At 42.1% G+C, this 18,204-nt stretch overlaps 1 protein-coding gene across 1 annotated transcript in view; it reads left to right on the top strand.

Moving 5' to 3' along the window:
* The window catches only part of Dnah12 (dynein axonemal heavy chain 12), a 163,687-nt gene extending 147,472 nt beyond the window's left edge, over window positions 1-16,215 (top strand). Inside the window, exons 66-73 of the mRNA XM_041662692.1 lie at window positions 1,237-1,470; window positions 2,349-2,537; window positions 4,865-4,968; window positions 8,167-8,371; window positions 10,534-10,671; window positions 11,468-11,559; window positions 13,347-13,414; window positions 15,649-16,215. Coding sequence (XP_041518626.1) covers window positions 1,237-1,470; window positions 2,349-2,537; window positions 4,865-4,968; window positions 8,167-8,371; window positions 10,534-10,671; window positions 11,468-11,559; window positions 13,347-13,414; window positions 15,649-15,839 — 1,221 coding nt within the window. The 3' untranslated portion in view covers window positions 15,840-16,215. The remainder of the gene's footprint in view (window positions 1-1,236; window positions 1,471-2,348; window positions 2,538-4,864; window positions 4,969-8,166; window positions 8,372-10,533; window positions 10,672-11,467; window positions 11,560-13,346; window positions 13,415-15,648) is intronic.
* Window positions 16,216-18,204: the final 1,989 nt, after the last annotated feature.

Raw genomic sequence — 18,204 nt, 5'->3', positions numbered from 1 at the left:
AGAAACTTCTGTATTGAAACCATGTCACCATGTGAACAAGGACCCAGCACTAAGACTTAAAATTACTTTGTTTTTATCTCATCGTGAAAGGTGCCCTAAAACAGGCACAGGGTCTCAGCATTGGCCCTGGTGGCCTCAGGAACTATGGGCAGCTATCCTGTGCATGAAGAGCATCCCATACCTCTACCCAAGAAGTGCCAACAGCACCTCACACCCACCACAATTATGAGTTACTGATCTCCAGGCATTGCTGAATTCCCTCACAGATAAAAATGGACCCCAGTTCATACCAAGAAGGCTTATTAGCATTCATTTTTAAAAGCTTTAGCAATTTCCATGTCACTTATTTCAATTAAATATTTTTCTCATTTAAAAAAGCATCATGAAGACTGGAGAGATGGTTCAGTGGTTAAGAGCACACGCTACTTTTGTGGAGGACCCGAGTTCAGTTCCTGCACCCATGCTGGGGAGTCACAGCCACCTGTAACTTCAGCTTCAGGGGATCCAATGTCAATCTGGCTTTGGGGGCACCTATACTCCCATGAGCTCATACTACATATATACACACACATGCGCATGATCACACATGATTTTTAATTTTTTTCCAAGAAAATGGCATTCTGAGGGCAGGAGGATGACCCACTGGGAAAGAGCACTTGATCTGTCTGAGCCTCTGACTTAGAGTCACCAGCACCTACCTATGTGTATGCCCCATAACCCCAGCATTGGGAGTCTGAGACATGCTAAGCCCCAGAGCTTACTGGCCAACTAGCTGAGCCAAAAGAAAGCAAACTTCCAGTTCATTGAAACCATGTTTCAAGGCAGTAAAGCAAAGAGGTAGAGAAGGACACTCAGTATCCTGATCTGGGCTCCATAGTCACAACCTTGAAATACAGACACACCAGTCAACATATGAGTCAGGCATGGTGGCTCACCCTTGTCGTTCCAGCACTTGGGAGGCAGAGGCGGGTATATTGGCTTGAGTCTGAGGCCTGCTTGGACTATAGAGTAAGAGTAAATAAATATCAGTATGTTTATAACAGAAAAAAAAAAACGAAGAACGGAAACAAAGCAACTTAAAATAAGATAGTGACCACCAAACATTCAGTAGCACTATGGTAGTAATTCTTTCCACCCCCTTTCTACATAGGCAGAGAGAGAAAAGAAAATACCATTTTAAAATAGAAATGAAGTAAAAGAATTTAAAGTTGTTTTTTGCTTCCATCTTTGCCTCAGCTGTTTATAAATGAATATGACACGATCCCATTGGAAGCTATCACTTACCTGACTGGGGAGTGCAACTACGGAGGAAGAGTCACGGATGACTGGGACAGACGCCTCCTGCTGACCATGCTGGCCGACTTCTACAACCTGCAGATCACTGAGAACCCTCACTACAGGTTTTCTCCCAGCGGGAACTATTTTGCTCCTCCCAAAGGCACTTATGAGGACTACATTGAATTCATTAAGGTAAATGGTCTGAAATGAGGGTAAGACAAGTGTGTGTGTGTGTGTGTGTGTGTGTGTGTGTGTGTGTGAGAGAGAGAGAGAGAGAGAGAGAGAGAGAGAGAGAGAGAGAAAGGAGAAAAGGGGGAGAAAGTGTGTGTCTGTGTGTGAGAGATTGTGCACGAGCACGCGTGTCAGAGAATGTTTGTGTGAGAGAGAAAAAGTGTGTGTGTGTGTGTGTATTTTAATTGAACGATGAGTTATGCACTCTAATAAACAAGTTTATTCTAATGAACTTTCAGACTCATTTTGTCCAGATAATTCTAGACATCAGAAAATCTGAAGCTCGGGGTACCTGATGTTGAGTTGATTCTTAACCCCTTGTTGTTTGCACATCTGCCTTATGAATTAATGCTTTGTAGTAGGAAAGGAAAAAACACACTTTCCTCTGCCCTTGTGGTACTCACAGCTCACGAAAGAAATAGCATATCATTTGTGCTCATGTTAATATTTCATGTATACAGGAGCTTTGGTGAAAGGACTGAAAACCAGAAGAAGCAATTTACTTTGGGGTTTATAAGGCTATTTAAATACGGTGATAACACAGAGGAAAAGCCTTGGGCCTTAAGGGGCAATAAATTGTGAGAAAGTGCATAAGAAACACATGAGGGAAGCTAATGGAAGATACAGTTATCAAAGTGAAATCTGCAGGTTCACCCCAGTACATCTAGTAAGAACTCTCCTCTTCTTGGCACAACACAAACACTCCGCGGTTACGCAGATTAGGGCCTATCTTGGGCCGTTAGCTCAAAATAATGGTTATGCAAAGGTGGTGTGTTTGGGAGTGGCATATCCTGATCGCCAGTGAACATATGATGCACGCTTAATCTGTTTTCCAATAGAAACTCCCATTTACTCAAGAACCTGAGATATTCGGATTACATGAAAATGTTGACATCTCCAAAGATCTTCAACAAACCAAAGTCCTGTTTGAGTCCTTGCTCCTCACCCAGGGAGGCTCCAAACAGACAGGCTCCTTGGGAAGTACTGACCAGATCCTGTTAGAGATCACTGAAGACATCCTGAAGCAGGTAATACTTAGTTTAAAACGTGCTGCTCGTGCTCCGGTAGAAATTTCAACTGCACTGGAAACTCCACGAGGCTGGACTCTGACTGTTAGCAACAGTTTCAAGTCTGCTAGGTGGAGAGTAGCTTCAGCTGTGAAAGGTTTGAGGACAGTAAGGAGAATGTTAACATGAAGTAGTTTGTAAAATGCCTCCTGCGTAGCCAACTTCTTAGTAACTATAGTTGTAGGTGAGCTAATGTGCACAGGATTTATTTTTATTTCTAAATAAAAAGTTTAAAAGACTTTTTTAAAAAATGGAATGTTCTGAACTTGCTGGTTCAAGGTGAACATGGTGTTTTATCTGTACCTTAGGAGTAGGTGTCAGTGCTCAGCCTGCAGCTATCAATTCCCTTTCCATGGGATAGCCCAGCGCACTGATGATATCAGTGCTCAGCCTGCAGCTATCAATTCCCGTTCCATGGGATAGCCCAGCACACTGATGATATCAGTGCTCAGCCTGCAGCTATCAATTCCCTTTCCATGGGATAGCCCAGCGCACTGATGATATCAGTGCTCAGCCTGCAGCTATCAATTCCCTTTCCATGGGATAGCCCAGCGCACTGATGATATCAGTGCTCAGCCTGCAGCTATCAATTCCCTTTCCATGGGATAGCCCAGCACACTGATGATATCAGTGCTCAGCCTGCAGCTATCAATTCCCTTTCCATGGGATAGCCCAGCGCACTGATGATATCAGTGCTCAGCCTACAGCTATCAATTCCCTTTCCATGGGATAGCCCAGCACACTGATTATATCAGTGCTTAGCCTGCAGCTATCAATTCCCTTTCCATGGGATAGCCCAGCGCACTGATTATATCAGTGCTCAGCCTGCAGCTATCAATTTCCTTTCCATGGGATAGCCCAGCGCACTGATGATATCAGTGCTCAGCCTACAGCTATCAATTCCCTTTCCATGGGATAGCCCAGCGCACGGATGATATCAGTGCTCAGCCTGCAGCTATCAATTCCCTTTCCATGGGATAGCCCAGCACACTGATTATATCAGTGCTTAGCCTGCAGCTATCAATTCCCTTTCCATGGGATAGCCCAGCGCACTGATGATATCAGTGCTCAGCCTGCAGCTATCAATTCCCTTTCCATGGGATAGCCCAGCGCACTGATGATATCAGTGCTCAGCCTGCAGCTATCAATTCCCTTTCCATGGGATAGCCCAGCGCACTGATGATATCAGTGCTCAGCCTGCAGCTATCAATTCCCTTTCCATGGGATAGCCCAGCGCACTGATGATATCAGTGCTCAGCCTACAGCTATCAATTCCCTTTCCATGGGATAGCCCAGCGCACTGATGATATCAGTGCTCAGCCTACAGCTATCAATTCCCTTTCCATGGGATAGCCCAGCGCACTGATGCTAGCTGAAGTGGAGGGGTACTCTGCTACCATCTTTGTCCAGCGACTAAGGAAAATTCAAACAGCTTGCGATCCTCAACAGCAATTTTTTCATTCTCTTCCCGGTGTAACTACTGTAAAGATGCACAGACTTCAGTGACAGGCCCCCTGACATGGCAGAATCCGGCCCCTATTCCACTACAGGATTCCCACATAATCCTGGCTCTGGTCATTACAGCAGGGAGGGAAGTGGCACTCTAGGCCACCATAATAGAGGCCAACAATCCTGGCCACCAAGCTGCTGATTTTGCCCTTCAAACCTGCTTCTATAGTTCACCTCTGCGGGGAAAGACTGTGGCTTCGTGAATGCTATCTCCAATACGATTCCTAGGAGGGACCTGGAAGAAGATTTGAGATGTATTTGGAGGAGCGCTGAGTCAAGGGTCACTGGAGTGATGCCACTTAGATTCTTGAGACAGAAAGGGCAGCTTAACTCTCAGTTCAAGCATTCCCTAATTGGGAAACTCCCTGAGCACTTCAGGGGTATGAACTCCAGTGTCTGAGGACTTCCAGCATTCCGAAGACCTCCCATCTCCTCACCTCAGTGTCTGTGAATTTTGCATAGGAATCACATTCTAAGTGGCTCTCTCTCTCCCTACACTCTGGAACATTTCTGCGTTACAAGATTAACATTTGATCAGAGAGTGCTACTTTATTATACATGAACATAAAACAGTTATGAAATTGTAAACACATGTTATCCATGGAAAGCAAGACTCAATTTGCAAAAAGAAACTACATTGATTTTCAGAACTATAATGTCCAATCTGTAAAGTGAAAATAATGATTACCTATTTGTTAACTGTTATTGATCTTTCAATCAAATGAAACTTATTGTCTCTTCTGAGAGTAACTCGTGGTTTTCAACGTCTGTTCTCGCAGCTCCCGAATGACTTTGACGTTGAAGCAGCGCTACAGCGCTACCCCGTGAGGTATGAAGAGAGCATGAACACCGTGCTGGTGCAGGAGATGGAGCGCTTCAACAAGTAGGTACATCCCCGGGACCTCAGGGGGCAACCGCCAAAGCTGGAAACGTGGCTGACTGGTACTGAATTAAAAATCTTAAGACATTATCCAAACATCCAATTTTATTTTTTTTAAGTAGCATGACCTTTTGCCCCAGGAGAGAATCTTTTATAATGTAAAAATGATGATAAAAAGGAGATCTACTCTTATTGAATAGAAATAGTCATTAATCAAATAACTTCTCATCTGTTACATTACTGTTCTCTTCACAAAGTAAAGATGGGGCTGGAGAGACGACTCAATGGCTATGAGCACTTGCTGCTTTTCCAGTGGACCTGAATTCAGTTCCTGGGAGCCTGAGCAGGTAGCTCACAACCTCCTGGAACTCCAGCTCCATGGTCTCCTTTGGCCTCCTCTGGCAACTGCTCTTATTTGCTCATAGCCGTACACCAATACCTAAACATACACAGAATTTTAAAATTTAAATTAAAGACAGAATGAGCCTGGATTAGGTCTCCATGCCCTTTCTCCCAGTTTCTGCTGCTACCATGTGCTTCCTCTCTTTATGTTTAAGTTCTGTAGCCCAGGTTAGCCATCAGTAACCTCAGACTTGCCCTTGTTTATGTGTTGGTGGCTTTGAGACAAAGTATAGCCTAAGCTGGCCTCCAACTTGCTATGTAACTCAAGCTGGCCTTGAACCACTAAACCTGCAGCCTCCACTTCTGCAGACGCTGCGGAATTATAGGAGTGCACCGCTATGTCTGACTCCCTTTTCTTACTGAAGCTGGCTAGGTATTCCATGATAAACAAATTATTTGCTCTGACTTTTATGAACTTTTTGTAATTCAATAGTAGATCAAGAAAGAGAAAATTTGTTTTGTTATGAGTTTTCTGTATTATTTATGTTTTTTTTGTTTTCTGGTCTTGTTGATATATTAAAGTAAATTATATTAAAATATCATGTTGTTCTATTTAACTCTGGATTTTTGAGGGGTGTAGTTTGTTTATTTGGTTGCCTCTTTATTTTGTGGTACTAAAGACTGAAACCTAGGGCCTCATATGCTAAGAAGATGTACTACAACTGAGTCACATCTCCAACCATAATTCAGTATTTCTTATACAAATACTGTTTGTATTTGTATGTGTGTGTGTATATATATATATATATATACATATATATAATAGTATTCACCAAAATGGTCCGTAAATCAAAAGAAATCCTTATAAAAGTTCAAATGTCCTGCGTCATAGCTGTAGGAAAAAAATTTAGAATTCGTATAATTCATAAAGAATCAGAAAGTATCTCAAATATCTAATGCAGTTATAAGCAAAAGGAACAAAGCCGGAGCATCACAGAACCTAAACTCAAAGAATACTATCAAATGGTATAACTGAAACAGCTTTAACCACTGGGACAGAATAGAGCCCAGGAAGCAGAAGACACACATTTGCAGTCAACTGATGATGACAGCGGTGCCAGTGACGCGGCAGAGGAGCTACCGTCTCAGCATGAGTGACGCGGCAGAGGAGCTACCATCTCAGCATGAGTGGTGCTGGGCAAATGCATGTGTTAGGGCAAAAGAGTAAAATCAGACCTTGTATCATACCACATTCAAAACTAACTCCAAATAGATAAAGATTAAACACAAGCCCTGAAAGTGTTGGGGGCATGTGTTTCACCAACAGACTGCATGCCTGACATGCAGGGTGCTGAGTTCCATCACCAAACACACAGGCCTGCAACTATAACACTGGTGAGAGGAAGCATGGAGGGAGCTGAGAGCTTCAGTCTGGATAGCGATTTTTTTTCATTAAGATCTGACCCTCAAAGGCAAAGACAGACAAATGAATTACCTCAAAATACAGAGATTCTCTGTATCTAAGGAAGCAATCATGGGGTGAGAGGTTTATAAAATATGTAAGGAATTCCCACAGATTCCAGAAATAAAACAAATATTCTGATTAATCAGTGAGCAAGAGAGTGGAACACACATTCTGACACAGATCTCCAGAGGCTAGGTATTAGAAGACAGGCTAACACTGTCCTAAGAGCCATCCCTCACGCCCATGAAAATAGCCAGTAGGAAATAAACTGGTGTATCCATTATGTGAGCACGGAGGGGCCTCAGACAAAAATATCATATGACCCAGAAGTATCATTTTTGAGTATTTACCAAAGATTTTCAATCAATATGTCGAAAAGATGTCTGTATTCCTATGTTTACTACACTGCTGCTCACAATGACAGTGTTACAGAATAACATGTACCCATGAAAACATAAAGGGAACGTGTCCCACCATATGGAAACAGGATCTACCCCTCCAGAGGAAGGCATTGTGGCATTCAGGACAGCAGGGATGGGACCAAAGAACATTCGCTAAGTGAAATGAACCAGACCTAGAAAGACGAGTACTGCGTCTTCTTGTGTTTGTGCACAAGTAATCTTCTATGACAAAGGGTGCAACTGTAGTTACCACAGCCTGGGAAACAGCAGTAAAGGTGTACAAAGTCTCAGCTAGACAGAAGAAAAGAGCTTGGTTTGTCAGAACAGTCACACAACATGCATAATACAGATAATAATTTTGTACATTACATTTTAATATCATAAAAGTATAAATATCCAATGTTCTATGATATAAAATATGAAATATTTAAAATAATGAAGTTAGCATGATTTTCCAATTATATTAAAAATTATAATAGCACCTTTATTCCATAAATACACAATTATATTTATCAGCATATAATTTTTAAAGTTATCTAGGTCCTCAGCAATAATAGCCAGAGAAGTATTTGATAATATTTGATATCAATGTCAAATAATAATAAATTGATATGCTACTGGTTTATTCTCTATTTAAAAATAGTATGCCACTTGTGGTGGTGTACACCTTTAATCCAGCACTGAGGAAGCAGAGGCAGGGGGATCTCTGTGAGTTTAAGGCCAGTCTGGTCTACATAGCTAATTCTGGGTCATCCAGAGCTACATAATAAGACCCTGTCTCCAAAAAGAAAAAGTAACTGATGGCTAAAATGAAAAATGTTCATTCAAATGGCACCTGCAGCTACCTCACACACTACCTAGCAAGTGGGCACAGCCATGCTTCAGGAAACACTCCCATAGGACTATGACTGCTTCCAGCTGTCTTTCCTGGCCAATGACATGAGGGTATTTACTGCCAAGTGTATGTGGATGACACAGTTTCTTTCACTGCAGCTTGATCAGAACGATACGTAACACTCTGCAGGACCTTAAGAAGGCGATCAAAGGTGTGGTTGTAATGGACTCTGCCTTGGAAGCCCTTTCAAGCAGCTTGCTTATTGGGAAGGTTCCAGAAATATGGGCGGAAAGGTCTTACCCAAGTCTGAAGCCCCTTGGAAGTTACATTACAGATTTCCTAGCCCGGCTGAATTTTTTAAAGGTAAAATATTGAGAGAGAGAGACAGAGAGAGAGAGAAAGAGAGAGAGAGAGACAGAGAGAGAGAGAGAGACAGAGAGAGAGAGACAGAGAGAGAGAGAGAGAGAGAGATTGATAAATGGTGGATGCATAATAGATAATTTTATGCTTAAAATATGTATTATTCAAATAAAAATATTCATTCAAGTATTGTCAGAAATTAGCACATAGCACAATATATAGTTGTCATTGTTGAATAGGGAGATATGAGTCATTTTAAGGTCCCTAGGTTGACTGGAATGCGATTAGTAGTTTCCTGGTTTATCTGACCAAAATGTATGAATATATAAAATGCATGTTTTGAAGTACTGAGTAGAAAACGGAAATTTAACTTTAGTCAAACTCAAGTGACATTTATATTTATGAAAGTTTTAAGTTTGAGATTCCCAAACACGACTGTTTAATGTTGTCCTGTGATTCTAACACTCAGAAGTCACAAAAAGCTCAAGGCTCAGACTTATCAACATTTATCCTTCATCTTAAAAATCAGAGCTTTTTTCCTACCTTATCTCAAAAGGAAAAAATGGGAGAAGTTTGTTGACTCTCCCTTCCCAGGCCGCACCCGCACATACATGTACACAAAGATGTTCAGAGCTCAGAAAAGTAAAAGACAAGAAACTGGTTTCTTCCTCAATCCTCTGCTTTCTTGTCTGAGAGTTTACTTTTACAGGAAGGTAGAGTGTAAGGAAAATTGTGGGGGTACTTTGAGAGCAGGGTAGAACTTGTAGCAAGAGCTTCAGCCAGTGTTTCTGCATCTTTAGCTTACGCTGTGTCTCTGGCCACCATGACTGGGCGTGTGATTGGCCAGACGTTATTCACATGCCCCCCTCGAGAACTCCGTAGAATTCTGTCCCCAGAAAGGCTCGAGCTGGGCGTGTGGGCAGAGTGGAAGAAGGGCAATAAAACCTTCTCAGAAGCAGAAAAGAAAACAAGCGCTCACTCAGCACAGACAGAACCACCTTGCAGTCCGGCTAAGAGTGAAGACGTCCTAAAAGTAAAGGCACACTTGAAAATACACCCTGGCTCCAGGTCTAGAAGGATCTTGAGTCGGACACTAGGAGGTTTGGTTTTACTTTGGTGGACTACTGAAGAATTATGCAAGGTGATAAATCTGCTCCAAACTATGCGTGGTCAGTGTAGTACGAAACCTAATTGGTATTCATAATAAAAGCCCGGAGTCAGATATAGGGGTTCATGCTGAAACATCAGAGAAACAGAGAAGCCAACCCCTAGAGAGTTCTTACCTCTACCAGTGCTCAGACCAAAAGCGTGATCCAGTCTCTACAAATTCTCAGACTGCATCCGTCTCCTCTAATCCTCAGACTACCTTGAGCTCCTGTCTCCTCCCTCCTTATATCCCTCTCTCCACCCAGCCATATCACTCCTATCTCCGCCTCCCTAGTGCTGGAATTAAAGACACGAGATCCCAAGTGTTGTGACCACCTTTGTGTGAGCTCTATTTCTCTTTCAGACAGAGTCAATCTTGTGTAGCCCAGGTGACCTTGAACTCACAGAGACTCTGCCTCTGTCTCCCGAGTGCTGGGATTAAAGCTGTGTTCCACCCCTGCCTGGCCTCTAAGGCTGACTAATGGCTTAGCTCTGCACTCTGATCTTCAGGCGAGGGTTATTTGTTAGATCACAAACAAAACACCTCTACAGGTCTGATGTATTTCAACGACATGATTCAGACACTGGGAGAACGGGAGCAAGAGGACCGTGCACACTGGACTAGAGAGAAGACTGCGAATCCCTGATCCGGAATAGGCAGTGCCCTTGCAAACAAGGGAATTGTCAGGGCTCGAGATCTGGAAAGGCGCCAGCTCTAGCGAGTTATACTGTTAGTTAAGGGCTGACATTTCTAAAGGTGGTGGCTCTTCATTGCACTCAACAATATAATGAATACCCACAATTACAGTTGGCCTTTTCACATTTGACTTTTCCAAGTTAAATTTAATCAAATTAATGCTAAAGCCATTTTTTAATTTCCAAGAAGAATAAATAGAAAGAAAAAAAGAGGGGAGGGGGAGCAATTGATGTTGGGGAGACAGGTGAAATCCGAGTCAGGGATTGTCTATGCAGTGGTACTTCTGTGAAAACAGACATAACGTATCTTGTTTCCTTTATAGGAATGGTACAACTTGGGAAAACCCAATGTGTTTTGGATCTCTGGTTTCTTTTTCACCCAAGCTTTTTTAACTGGAGCTATGCAGAATTATGCCAGAAAATATACCATCCCGATTGATCTACTAGGCTACGAATTTGAGGTACAACAGTATGATATTAAATCAGTCATATGTTTAAGCAAGAAGAATTTGCAAAATTTATATACTAAGGTCCAATATAACCAAATTATTTTTCTATTCTTTATGTTTTGTAAAGTATGCAATTCTTGGCTTACTATATTTAGAACTTTTGTAATGTCAATATCTAGTACAAATAACCCAGTATTGTTTTTATGTTAACAAAAATTAATGTGATAAAATGCTTCGCAATAACTATACAAGGCTGAGTAGATAGCTCAGTTAGTAAAATGCTTACCACACAAGCTTGGGGACCTGAATTCTACCCCTAGAACCCATGTAAAACTGCTGGCCAGGCCAGACAGTGGTAGCACACACCTGTAATCCCAGCACTTGGGAGGCAGAGGCAGGTGGATCTCTGTGAGTTCCAGGACAGCCAGGGCTACACAGAGAATCCCTGTCTTTGAAAAAAAAAAGAGGAGAAAACCTCTGGCCAGATGACATGCATTTGTAACCCCAGTGCTAGGGAGGTGGACAGGCAGATACCTAGGACTCACTGGCCAACAATCAAGGGAGATGGCTCCAGGAGAATAACACACTCATTCACATCATACACCTGCATTCATGTGTGCGCATGCGCACACACACACACACACACACACACACACACACACAGACAGAGCAACTATATAGTATTGTATATTTTTAGATACTATACAGGTGTTTTTCTTGCTATGCCTGACTGCTGAGCCACAGTTCTTCCCGTGAGATGAAGGCGTGTGCTGAAGAACACTGACTGACAGTGTGGGTCTCTTCTCAGGTGATCCCTTCCCATGACTCTGACACTGCGCCAGAAGATGGCGTTTACATTCACGGGTTATATCTTGATGGCGCACGCTGGGATGGGAGCAGGTGAGTACTTTAAGTGCAAACCCTTTACCACCATAGATTAATCATAGATATGATGGGGGTCTCCTGTCTTTTTCCAAACCAAAGGATCTCTTCTCTGAGAAGTAGCTTGTTATCAGAATTCTTACACAAGGCAAGTCATTATTCAGGCTGGGACAGTTGATGGGTGGTTATTTTTAGCTCCTAACAATTTTAGCTAATATTTTAGTGGTCTCATTAGTACAAAAGTTAGCGGAAATTATTTCCCTGCTTCTATTTGATAACCGCTCCCTTCCATCTTGTAATGTTAAATGAGTCAATTTTAAACAACTGACAGTTTAATAAAGCTTCCATTTAGTGATTGGAAATCTGCTTACATTTGATTGTGTGTCTGTGCGTGAATATGTATGTATAAGTGTGTGTGTCTATGTGTATGAGCGTGTATATACGTGTGTGTCTCTGTGAATATGCATGTATAAGTATGTGTGTGTGTGTCTGTATGTGTGTCTTTGTGTCTGTGTGTCAATATGTATGTATAAATTTGGGTATGTGTATGTGTGTGTGTCTGTGTGTGTATGAATGAGTATATTGTGTGTGTGTGTGTGTGTCTCTTTGTGTGTATAGACAGAGATTCCCAGCTTTGTTCTTTGAAACACAGAGGAAACTATTAAGCTTTTCCCAGCTTAAAATAAGTAAAGGTGTGAAGAAAAGGCAGAACATTTCCCTTTGAGCCCTGGTTCTTAACAATTCATTTACCTGCACATTCTATTTGTTCAAAGATAGGATTGGACTCTGCTCCCTAATCTGTGGAAAATGAGGTAGGAAAATCACTGAAGAAGAAGCAATACACTAATGCTACAGAGATAATTTCAAGACAGACTTAATGACGAGGCCCAGCTACTACATAGCCTCTGTGGGCTTGTAATCCTATCATAATGCAATATGCATTCAGTCCAACTGCAGAAGGCCCCATAGTCTATCACAGTCTCCTCTGAGACTCACAACAGTATCTTAACTTTAATAATCCCCTGTAAACTACTGAGTTATATTCCCCACACAACTGTAGTCCAGGCTGGCCTTGAATTCCTTATCCCCCTGCCTCATCCTCTCAAGTATAGTCCTGCTGCTGTGCACCACCGTGGCTGGTTTCACCCCTCATCAGTTTATTGCCATTTTCTTTTGCCTTCTTAAATCATTTAATTTTCCTTCCTTCCTTTCCCCCTGCCCAAGAAATGTGGCATACTAGAAGAAAACAGATTCTCTAGAGAGGCAGACCTATTTTTTTAACTTTAATTTATTTTATATTTGTTTTGTCTTGTTTATCAGAGTCTCCCTCTGTGTCCAGGAGTGACCTTGGGCTCAGTAGTGCTCCTGACTTAGTGGTGCTGAACTTGCAGGGCTGTGTCACCACGTCCAGCTCACACTTGGATCTTGACCCTATTGGGAACTGGAGGATTATCTAGTCTTTGAGCCTCTGTCTGTGGAGTGGGAATGGACATGATCATTGTGAGGGTTCAGTGTGCTAGCACAGGGTCTGCCTCAGGAGCAATTCTTAAAAACTGGCAGGCGCTGCTGTTTGCTCGCCACTTCATACTTTGCCTTTCCACAGTCTTCAGTGTTTCTCAGCTTGCCACTGCCTCATCCTCCTCCCTCCCCTCCCCCTTTCCACTCGTCCTCTCTTTGTTTATAAATCTAATTTTTAAAATATCTTTGGTCTTCTCTCATATTGAAGGCCAGTGTCCAAATTGCAGTTTCGTTCTAATAGCAAAATTCAGAAATAACTAATAATATCCATCAATTTCTCTTTGCAGTGGATTGCTTGCTGAACAACATCCCAAACTTTTGTTTGACCTGATGCCCATCATATGGATAAAACCAAGTAAATATGTAACAGAATATGTTAGAGTTTTACAGAGAATAATTATTTCCTTGAATAACTTTTTGCTGAAACCTTTTAGGTTTTAATTCATTTGGGATTTATACAAGATGGAATGTCTGTGCTGTAAATGTCTTGGGACCATTGCTCTGCTTCTTTATGCTATTAGCCTTATAAAATAGAGGTTTAAGAGCTGGAAAGATGGCTCAGCAGTAAAGAGCACTTGCTGTTCTTCCAGAGGGCATAAGTTCAGTTTCCAGCCCCCACATCTGCCATCTGGTAACTATAGCCCCAGGGGATCTGGTGGTAACTCCAGCTCCTGGTGATTTGACACTCTGTTCTGGCCTCAGCAGGCACCAGCTCACACATGACACACATACACACACAGAGAGAGAGAGAGAGAGAGAGAGAGAGAGAGAGAGAGAGAGAGAGAGAGAATATAAACTCGAAAATAACCATCTTCTTAAGATACCATTTTGTTTACTCCATCCTCACACTTCTGTGACAAATCTCACGGTGTGACAGCCCTCTTTCCCCTTCCCACACTTTGGCTGAGTGCATAGTACAAAGGGCTTGATGCAGACTGTGCGAACGCCCAGCATTTTCTGGCTGAAAGAGACCCATAGGCCTTGGAGCCAACCAGGAGATGGGATCGAGGTCAACTTTACCCCTTAGAGGATGCACTTGCTCTTTCTACCATCATCATTTTTTTCTAAAAGTAAACTAAACAATAACAATGAGACTCATTCATTTTTCTAATTTTTTAAAAAAATTGTTTTTAGTTTCACTCTTTTGAAGTGCTTCTGATCAAACCTAGGGCCTCACACTTATTAGACAAGTGTTCTAACAGTGAGTTACACCCCTAGCCCCAATTTCTTAGTCTTAAATACAGTGGATGAACATATTCACAAATTACCTGCAATTGCCACCCAACCTATCAAATATCTTCCCTATTAATGTGATTCAACTATGACTAGCATGGCTTTCATTTAGAAAAACCCTTCTAAAAATTGTACATCAATTATTTTTTTGAGTTTGCAGAAGTTGGTATATTTTATCTATTTGCTAAAAACAAGCAGGAAATTCAGCTTCTTCTAATTGGCATGTTAAGGCAGGCTGGCAGGTAAAGCCAGCCTCACACCTTCAGGGATACCTTCCTTCTTGGCATTTGCTTCATTTCTCATTCCAAATGTCAAGTGCAGTTCTAAGGAGTTCTACTACAATTCTAGGCAGTTTCTCCCAAATCTCCTCCATCACACACACTGTAATTAACTTTATATATAATTATATATAAAGGGCTTCTTCCCCATCTTGTCCTCTTTCTCCTCCATCCCATATCCTCCAGAGATTTTTCATGCCTTCCCAGAGATCAAAACTATTCTGTAAGATTTATGTTTATGGGGCTGAAGAGATAGCTCAGCATTAAGGACACTTGCTTCTCTTCCAGAGAACCCATGTTGCCTTCCCAGCACCCATGTTGGATGGCTCACAAGTACCTGTAACTCCATTTCCAGGGGATCCAGTGACCTGGATCTCTGGAGAGTTGAATTCAGTTTCACATACTCTCATACCCACACAAGATACACACATGTATACACGTAATTACTTGAAAGAGTTTAATTGGGGGCTGGAGAGATGGCTCAGAGGTTAAGAGCATTGCCTGCTCTTCCAAAGGTCCTGAGTTCAATTCCCAGCAACCACATGGTGGCTCACAACCATCTGTAGTGAGATCTGGTGCCCTCTTCTGGCCTGCAGACATACACACAGGCAGAATATTGTATATATAACAAATAAATAAATATTTTTTTTAAAAAAAGAGTTTAATTATTAATTTGTTTGTCTGTATATGCTATGTGTGTGCAGGTGCCTGTAGGAGTCAGAAAAGGACATTAGACATCCTATATCTAGAGTTACAAAAGGTTGTGAGCTGCCAGATGTAGGTGCTGGGAACTGAACTGGGTCCTCTGGAACAGCAGCCAGTGCTCTTAACTACTAAGCCTTCTCTCCAGTCCCATAAGAGCAAAACTTCATAATCAACTCTTGATGTCTAGACCCAGACTCATGAAGCGTATGAAAGCGCTTGCCTTGATATACCTACCGTTAAAACATCTCCATCTTTCCAATATCATACTCAAGATCTTGGCCATTCTACTACAAAGTAAATAGTTGTTCTTTTAGAAACAATCGCTGTTTCCTCTTTCTTCAATGGAAATATCTCTTTTTTTTTCTTTTTCAAGATGAAAAATCTAAGATTGTGAAGTCAAACGCTTATGTCTGTCCCCTCTACAAGACAAGTGAACGAAAAGGAACTCTTTCCACTACAGGACATTCCACCAACTTTGTCATTGCAATGCTGCTAAAAACAGACCTGCCTGTCCAACACTGGATCAAGCGTGGTGTGGCGATGCTCTGTCAGCTGGATAACTAAACTGAACAAATTTAGAAAACATCTGATAACCTTTTAATCTTCACTTATAAAAACATTCTCAAACTGACCGTGGCGGCGTCCTTCCTTTTCTTCCCAGCTACCTGACAACATTACGCACGAGCATTTAAAATACTTAAAAGCACAGTGAAGAAAATATTAAGGCAAAGGCCATAATATGTATTATTAAGAAATTATTCCAACATCTCAAAGTACTCTTGTGACTAACAAGGAAGCGAAGGTGGAATGGTAAAGCTGGCCGGTGGTCAGTGCCGGTTTCCATGGCTGCAGCAACATTGCCCTTCTTGGCATTTCATTTTTCATTGGAAATAGCAAGTGTTCCCTTTTTTAAATTTTTTGTTTTGTTTTATTACTAGAATTGGACTTTAGTCTCTTCAGTGTAATGTGGAGAGCGAGCGAGTGAGCGAGAGTTGGGAGGGGCATGGTTACCACAGTGCCTGTGTGAGGGTCACAGAATAACTGTGGGGTTAGGATCTGCTTCTGCCTTGGGATCTAGAAAATAGAATTCAGGTTGTCGGGCTTGCATACCAAGCACCTTTACCCTCCAAGCCATCCTGCTGACTCTCTCTCCCCTTTGTTACTTTTAATACTTGATATTCTTATTACTTAGTGTGCATTGATCATATTAATATACACTGTGGATTTATAAATATTTCAACAAAACAAGAATTTAATCAAAATTGCATTTTGTTGTGGGTCTGGGGAGATCACTCAGTTGTGATCAGTTGTGATTGCCATTCAGGCATGAGAACCTGAGTTCCGTGCCCAGAACCCAAGTACAAAATCTCGATGTGGTAGCTGGAGAGAAGACTCAGCAGTTAAAATATTACAGCGCTCCTGCAGACAAGCTGAGGTCAGTTCCCAGCACCCAAGTCAGGTGGCCCCAGGGGATCCAGCACCCTCCTCTTGCTTGTTTAGGCACTGCGCTCATGTGCAGACACCCACACATAGATGAACACACATACACATCATTTTTGAAAATTTCAAGTTCTTAAAAAGCCAACACCTACAAAGGGAATAAGCCAGCAAGTGTTCATCAAGCTGCAGGCCAGGAACCTGCACAGGCGCAGGAGAGCCTCCCCAGTTTCAGCAACCACTAGCTTTATAATTTTTTTCCTGTTTTTTTCCTGTTTGGGTAATATGAATTAAAAGAAGAAATATGAATACCACATGGGGATCGCCCCAACCAAAGAAACCTGAAATATATAGTAAATGCTCTTTTTCCTTTGTTGTTCATTTTGGATGTTGGTGATTTAAGATGAAATTTTATGCCCTTATTTATTCCTAGGATGACGGGAGGATTTGCTTTCTTACATAGCTCTCTCTGAAGTGTGCAGTAACAAGTTCCTCAAAAGCAAAATGTTTACCTTCAAAGGAAAAAAAAAAGACAGAAGAAGCTGAACGTAGTGGCATGCACTTTGTAATTCCAGGACTGAGAACGTGGAGACGGGCAGATCCCTGGAACTCACTGTCCAGCCTGCCTAGTTAGCAAACCCTAGGTTCTCAGTCAAAAGAGACTGTCTCAAAGACAAGAAGGTAGTGGTTGAGAGTGTTTGTTGCTCCTGCAGAGGAACTAGGCTCGGTTCTCAGCCCCCACATCAGGTGGCTCACAGCTACCTGCAACTCCAGGTCTAGGGGATCCAACACCCTCTTCTGACCTCCAAGGGCACCTACACACAGAGGGACACATACATACATGCAGGTACACACACATGCACATAAAATAAAAATTTTATAAAAAGGTGGATGGTTTCTGAGGAGTAATACCTCTTCTAGGTTGATCTCCGTCTGAACACATGTACACTGTGTGTGCAATACCTGAACACACACACAAATTTAAAAATAACTTCTGTAATGTCATCCCTTTCTTGGGGTCCCAAGGGTGCTTAAGGCTACAGTGACTCTGTGGAGCAGTTATTCTTTGGTGGTGATGGGGATTTAACCAGAGGTCTTGTGCATGTGAGCAAGTCCTCTGCACTGAGCTATAGCTCCAGCCCACGTTTTTTCTTTCTACTTTGAGACAGGGTGCCACTAAGATGCCTGGGCTAGCTGCAAACTCACTCTGTGGCCCAAACAGGCATTGGGCCTGGAATCTTCCTGCCTTAGCCTTCCCAGCAACTAGGGGTGCAGGCCAGTGCTACTAGGATCAGGAGTCATGTCACCTCTGATAATGCCATCCAAGCAAAACTGCCGCCTCCTCTTAAGTGAGAAATTCTGCTCTCCAGTGGCAAAATGATTTTTTTTCATGGTCTCAACCCCCTGAAAATACTTTATATCTGCCAAGTTGGATGAAATCTTTTAAATGTGATGAATCTAGAAGTGAAGAAAAGAGGTCATGTTTCCAGGC

This window comes from Microtus oregoni, unplaced genomic scaffold (assembly GCF_018167655.1).
Source record: "Microtus oregoni isolate MIOR12 unplaced genomic scaffold, Mior012 000013F_ref0000133, whole genome shotgun sequence".
NCBI classification, from domain to species: Eukaryota; Metazoa; Chordata; class Mammalia; order Rodentia; family Cricetidae; genus Microtus; species Microtus oregoni.
This window is presented reverse-complemented; position numbering and strand designations above follow the sequence as displayed.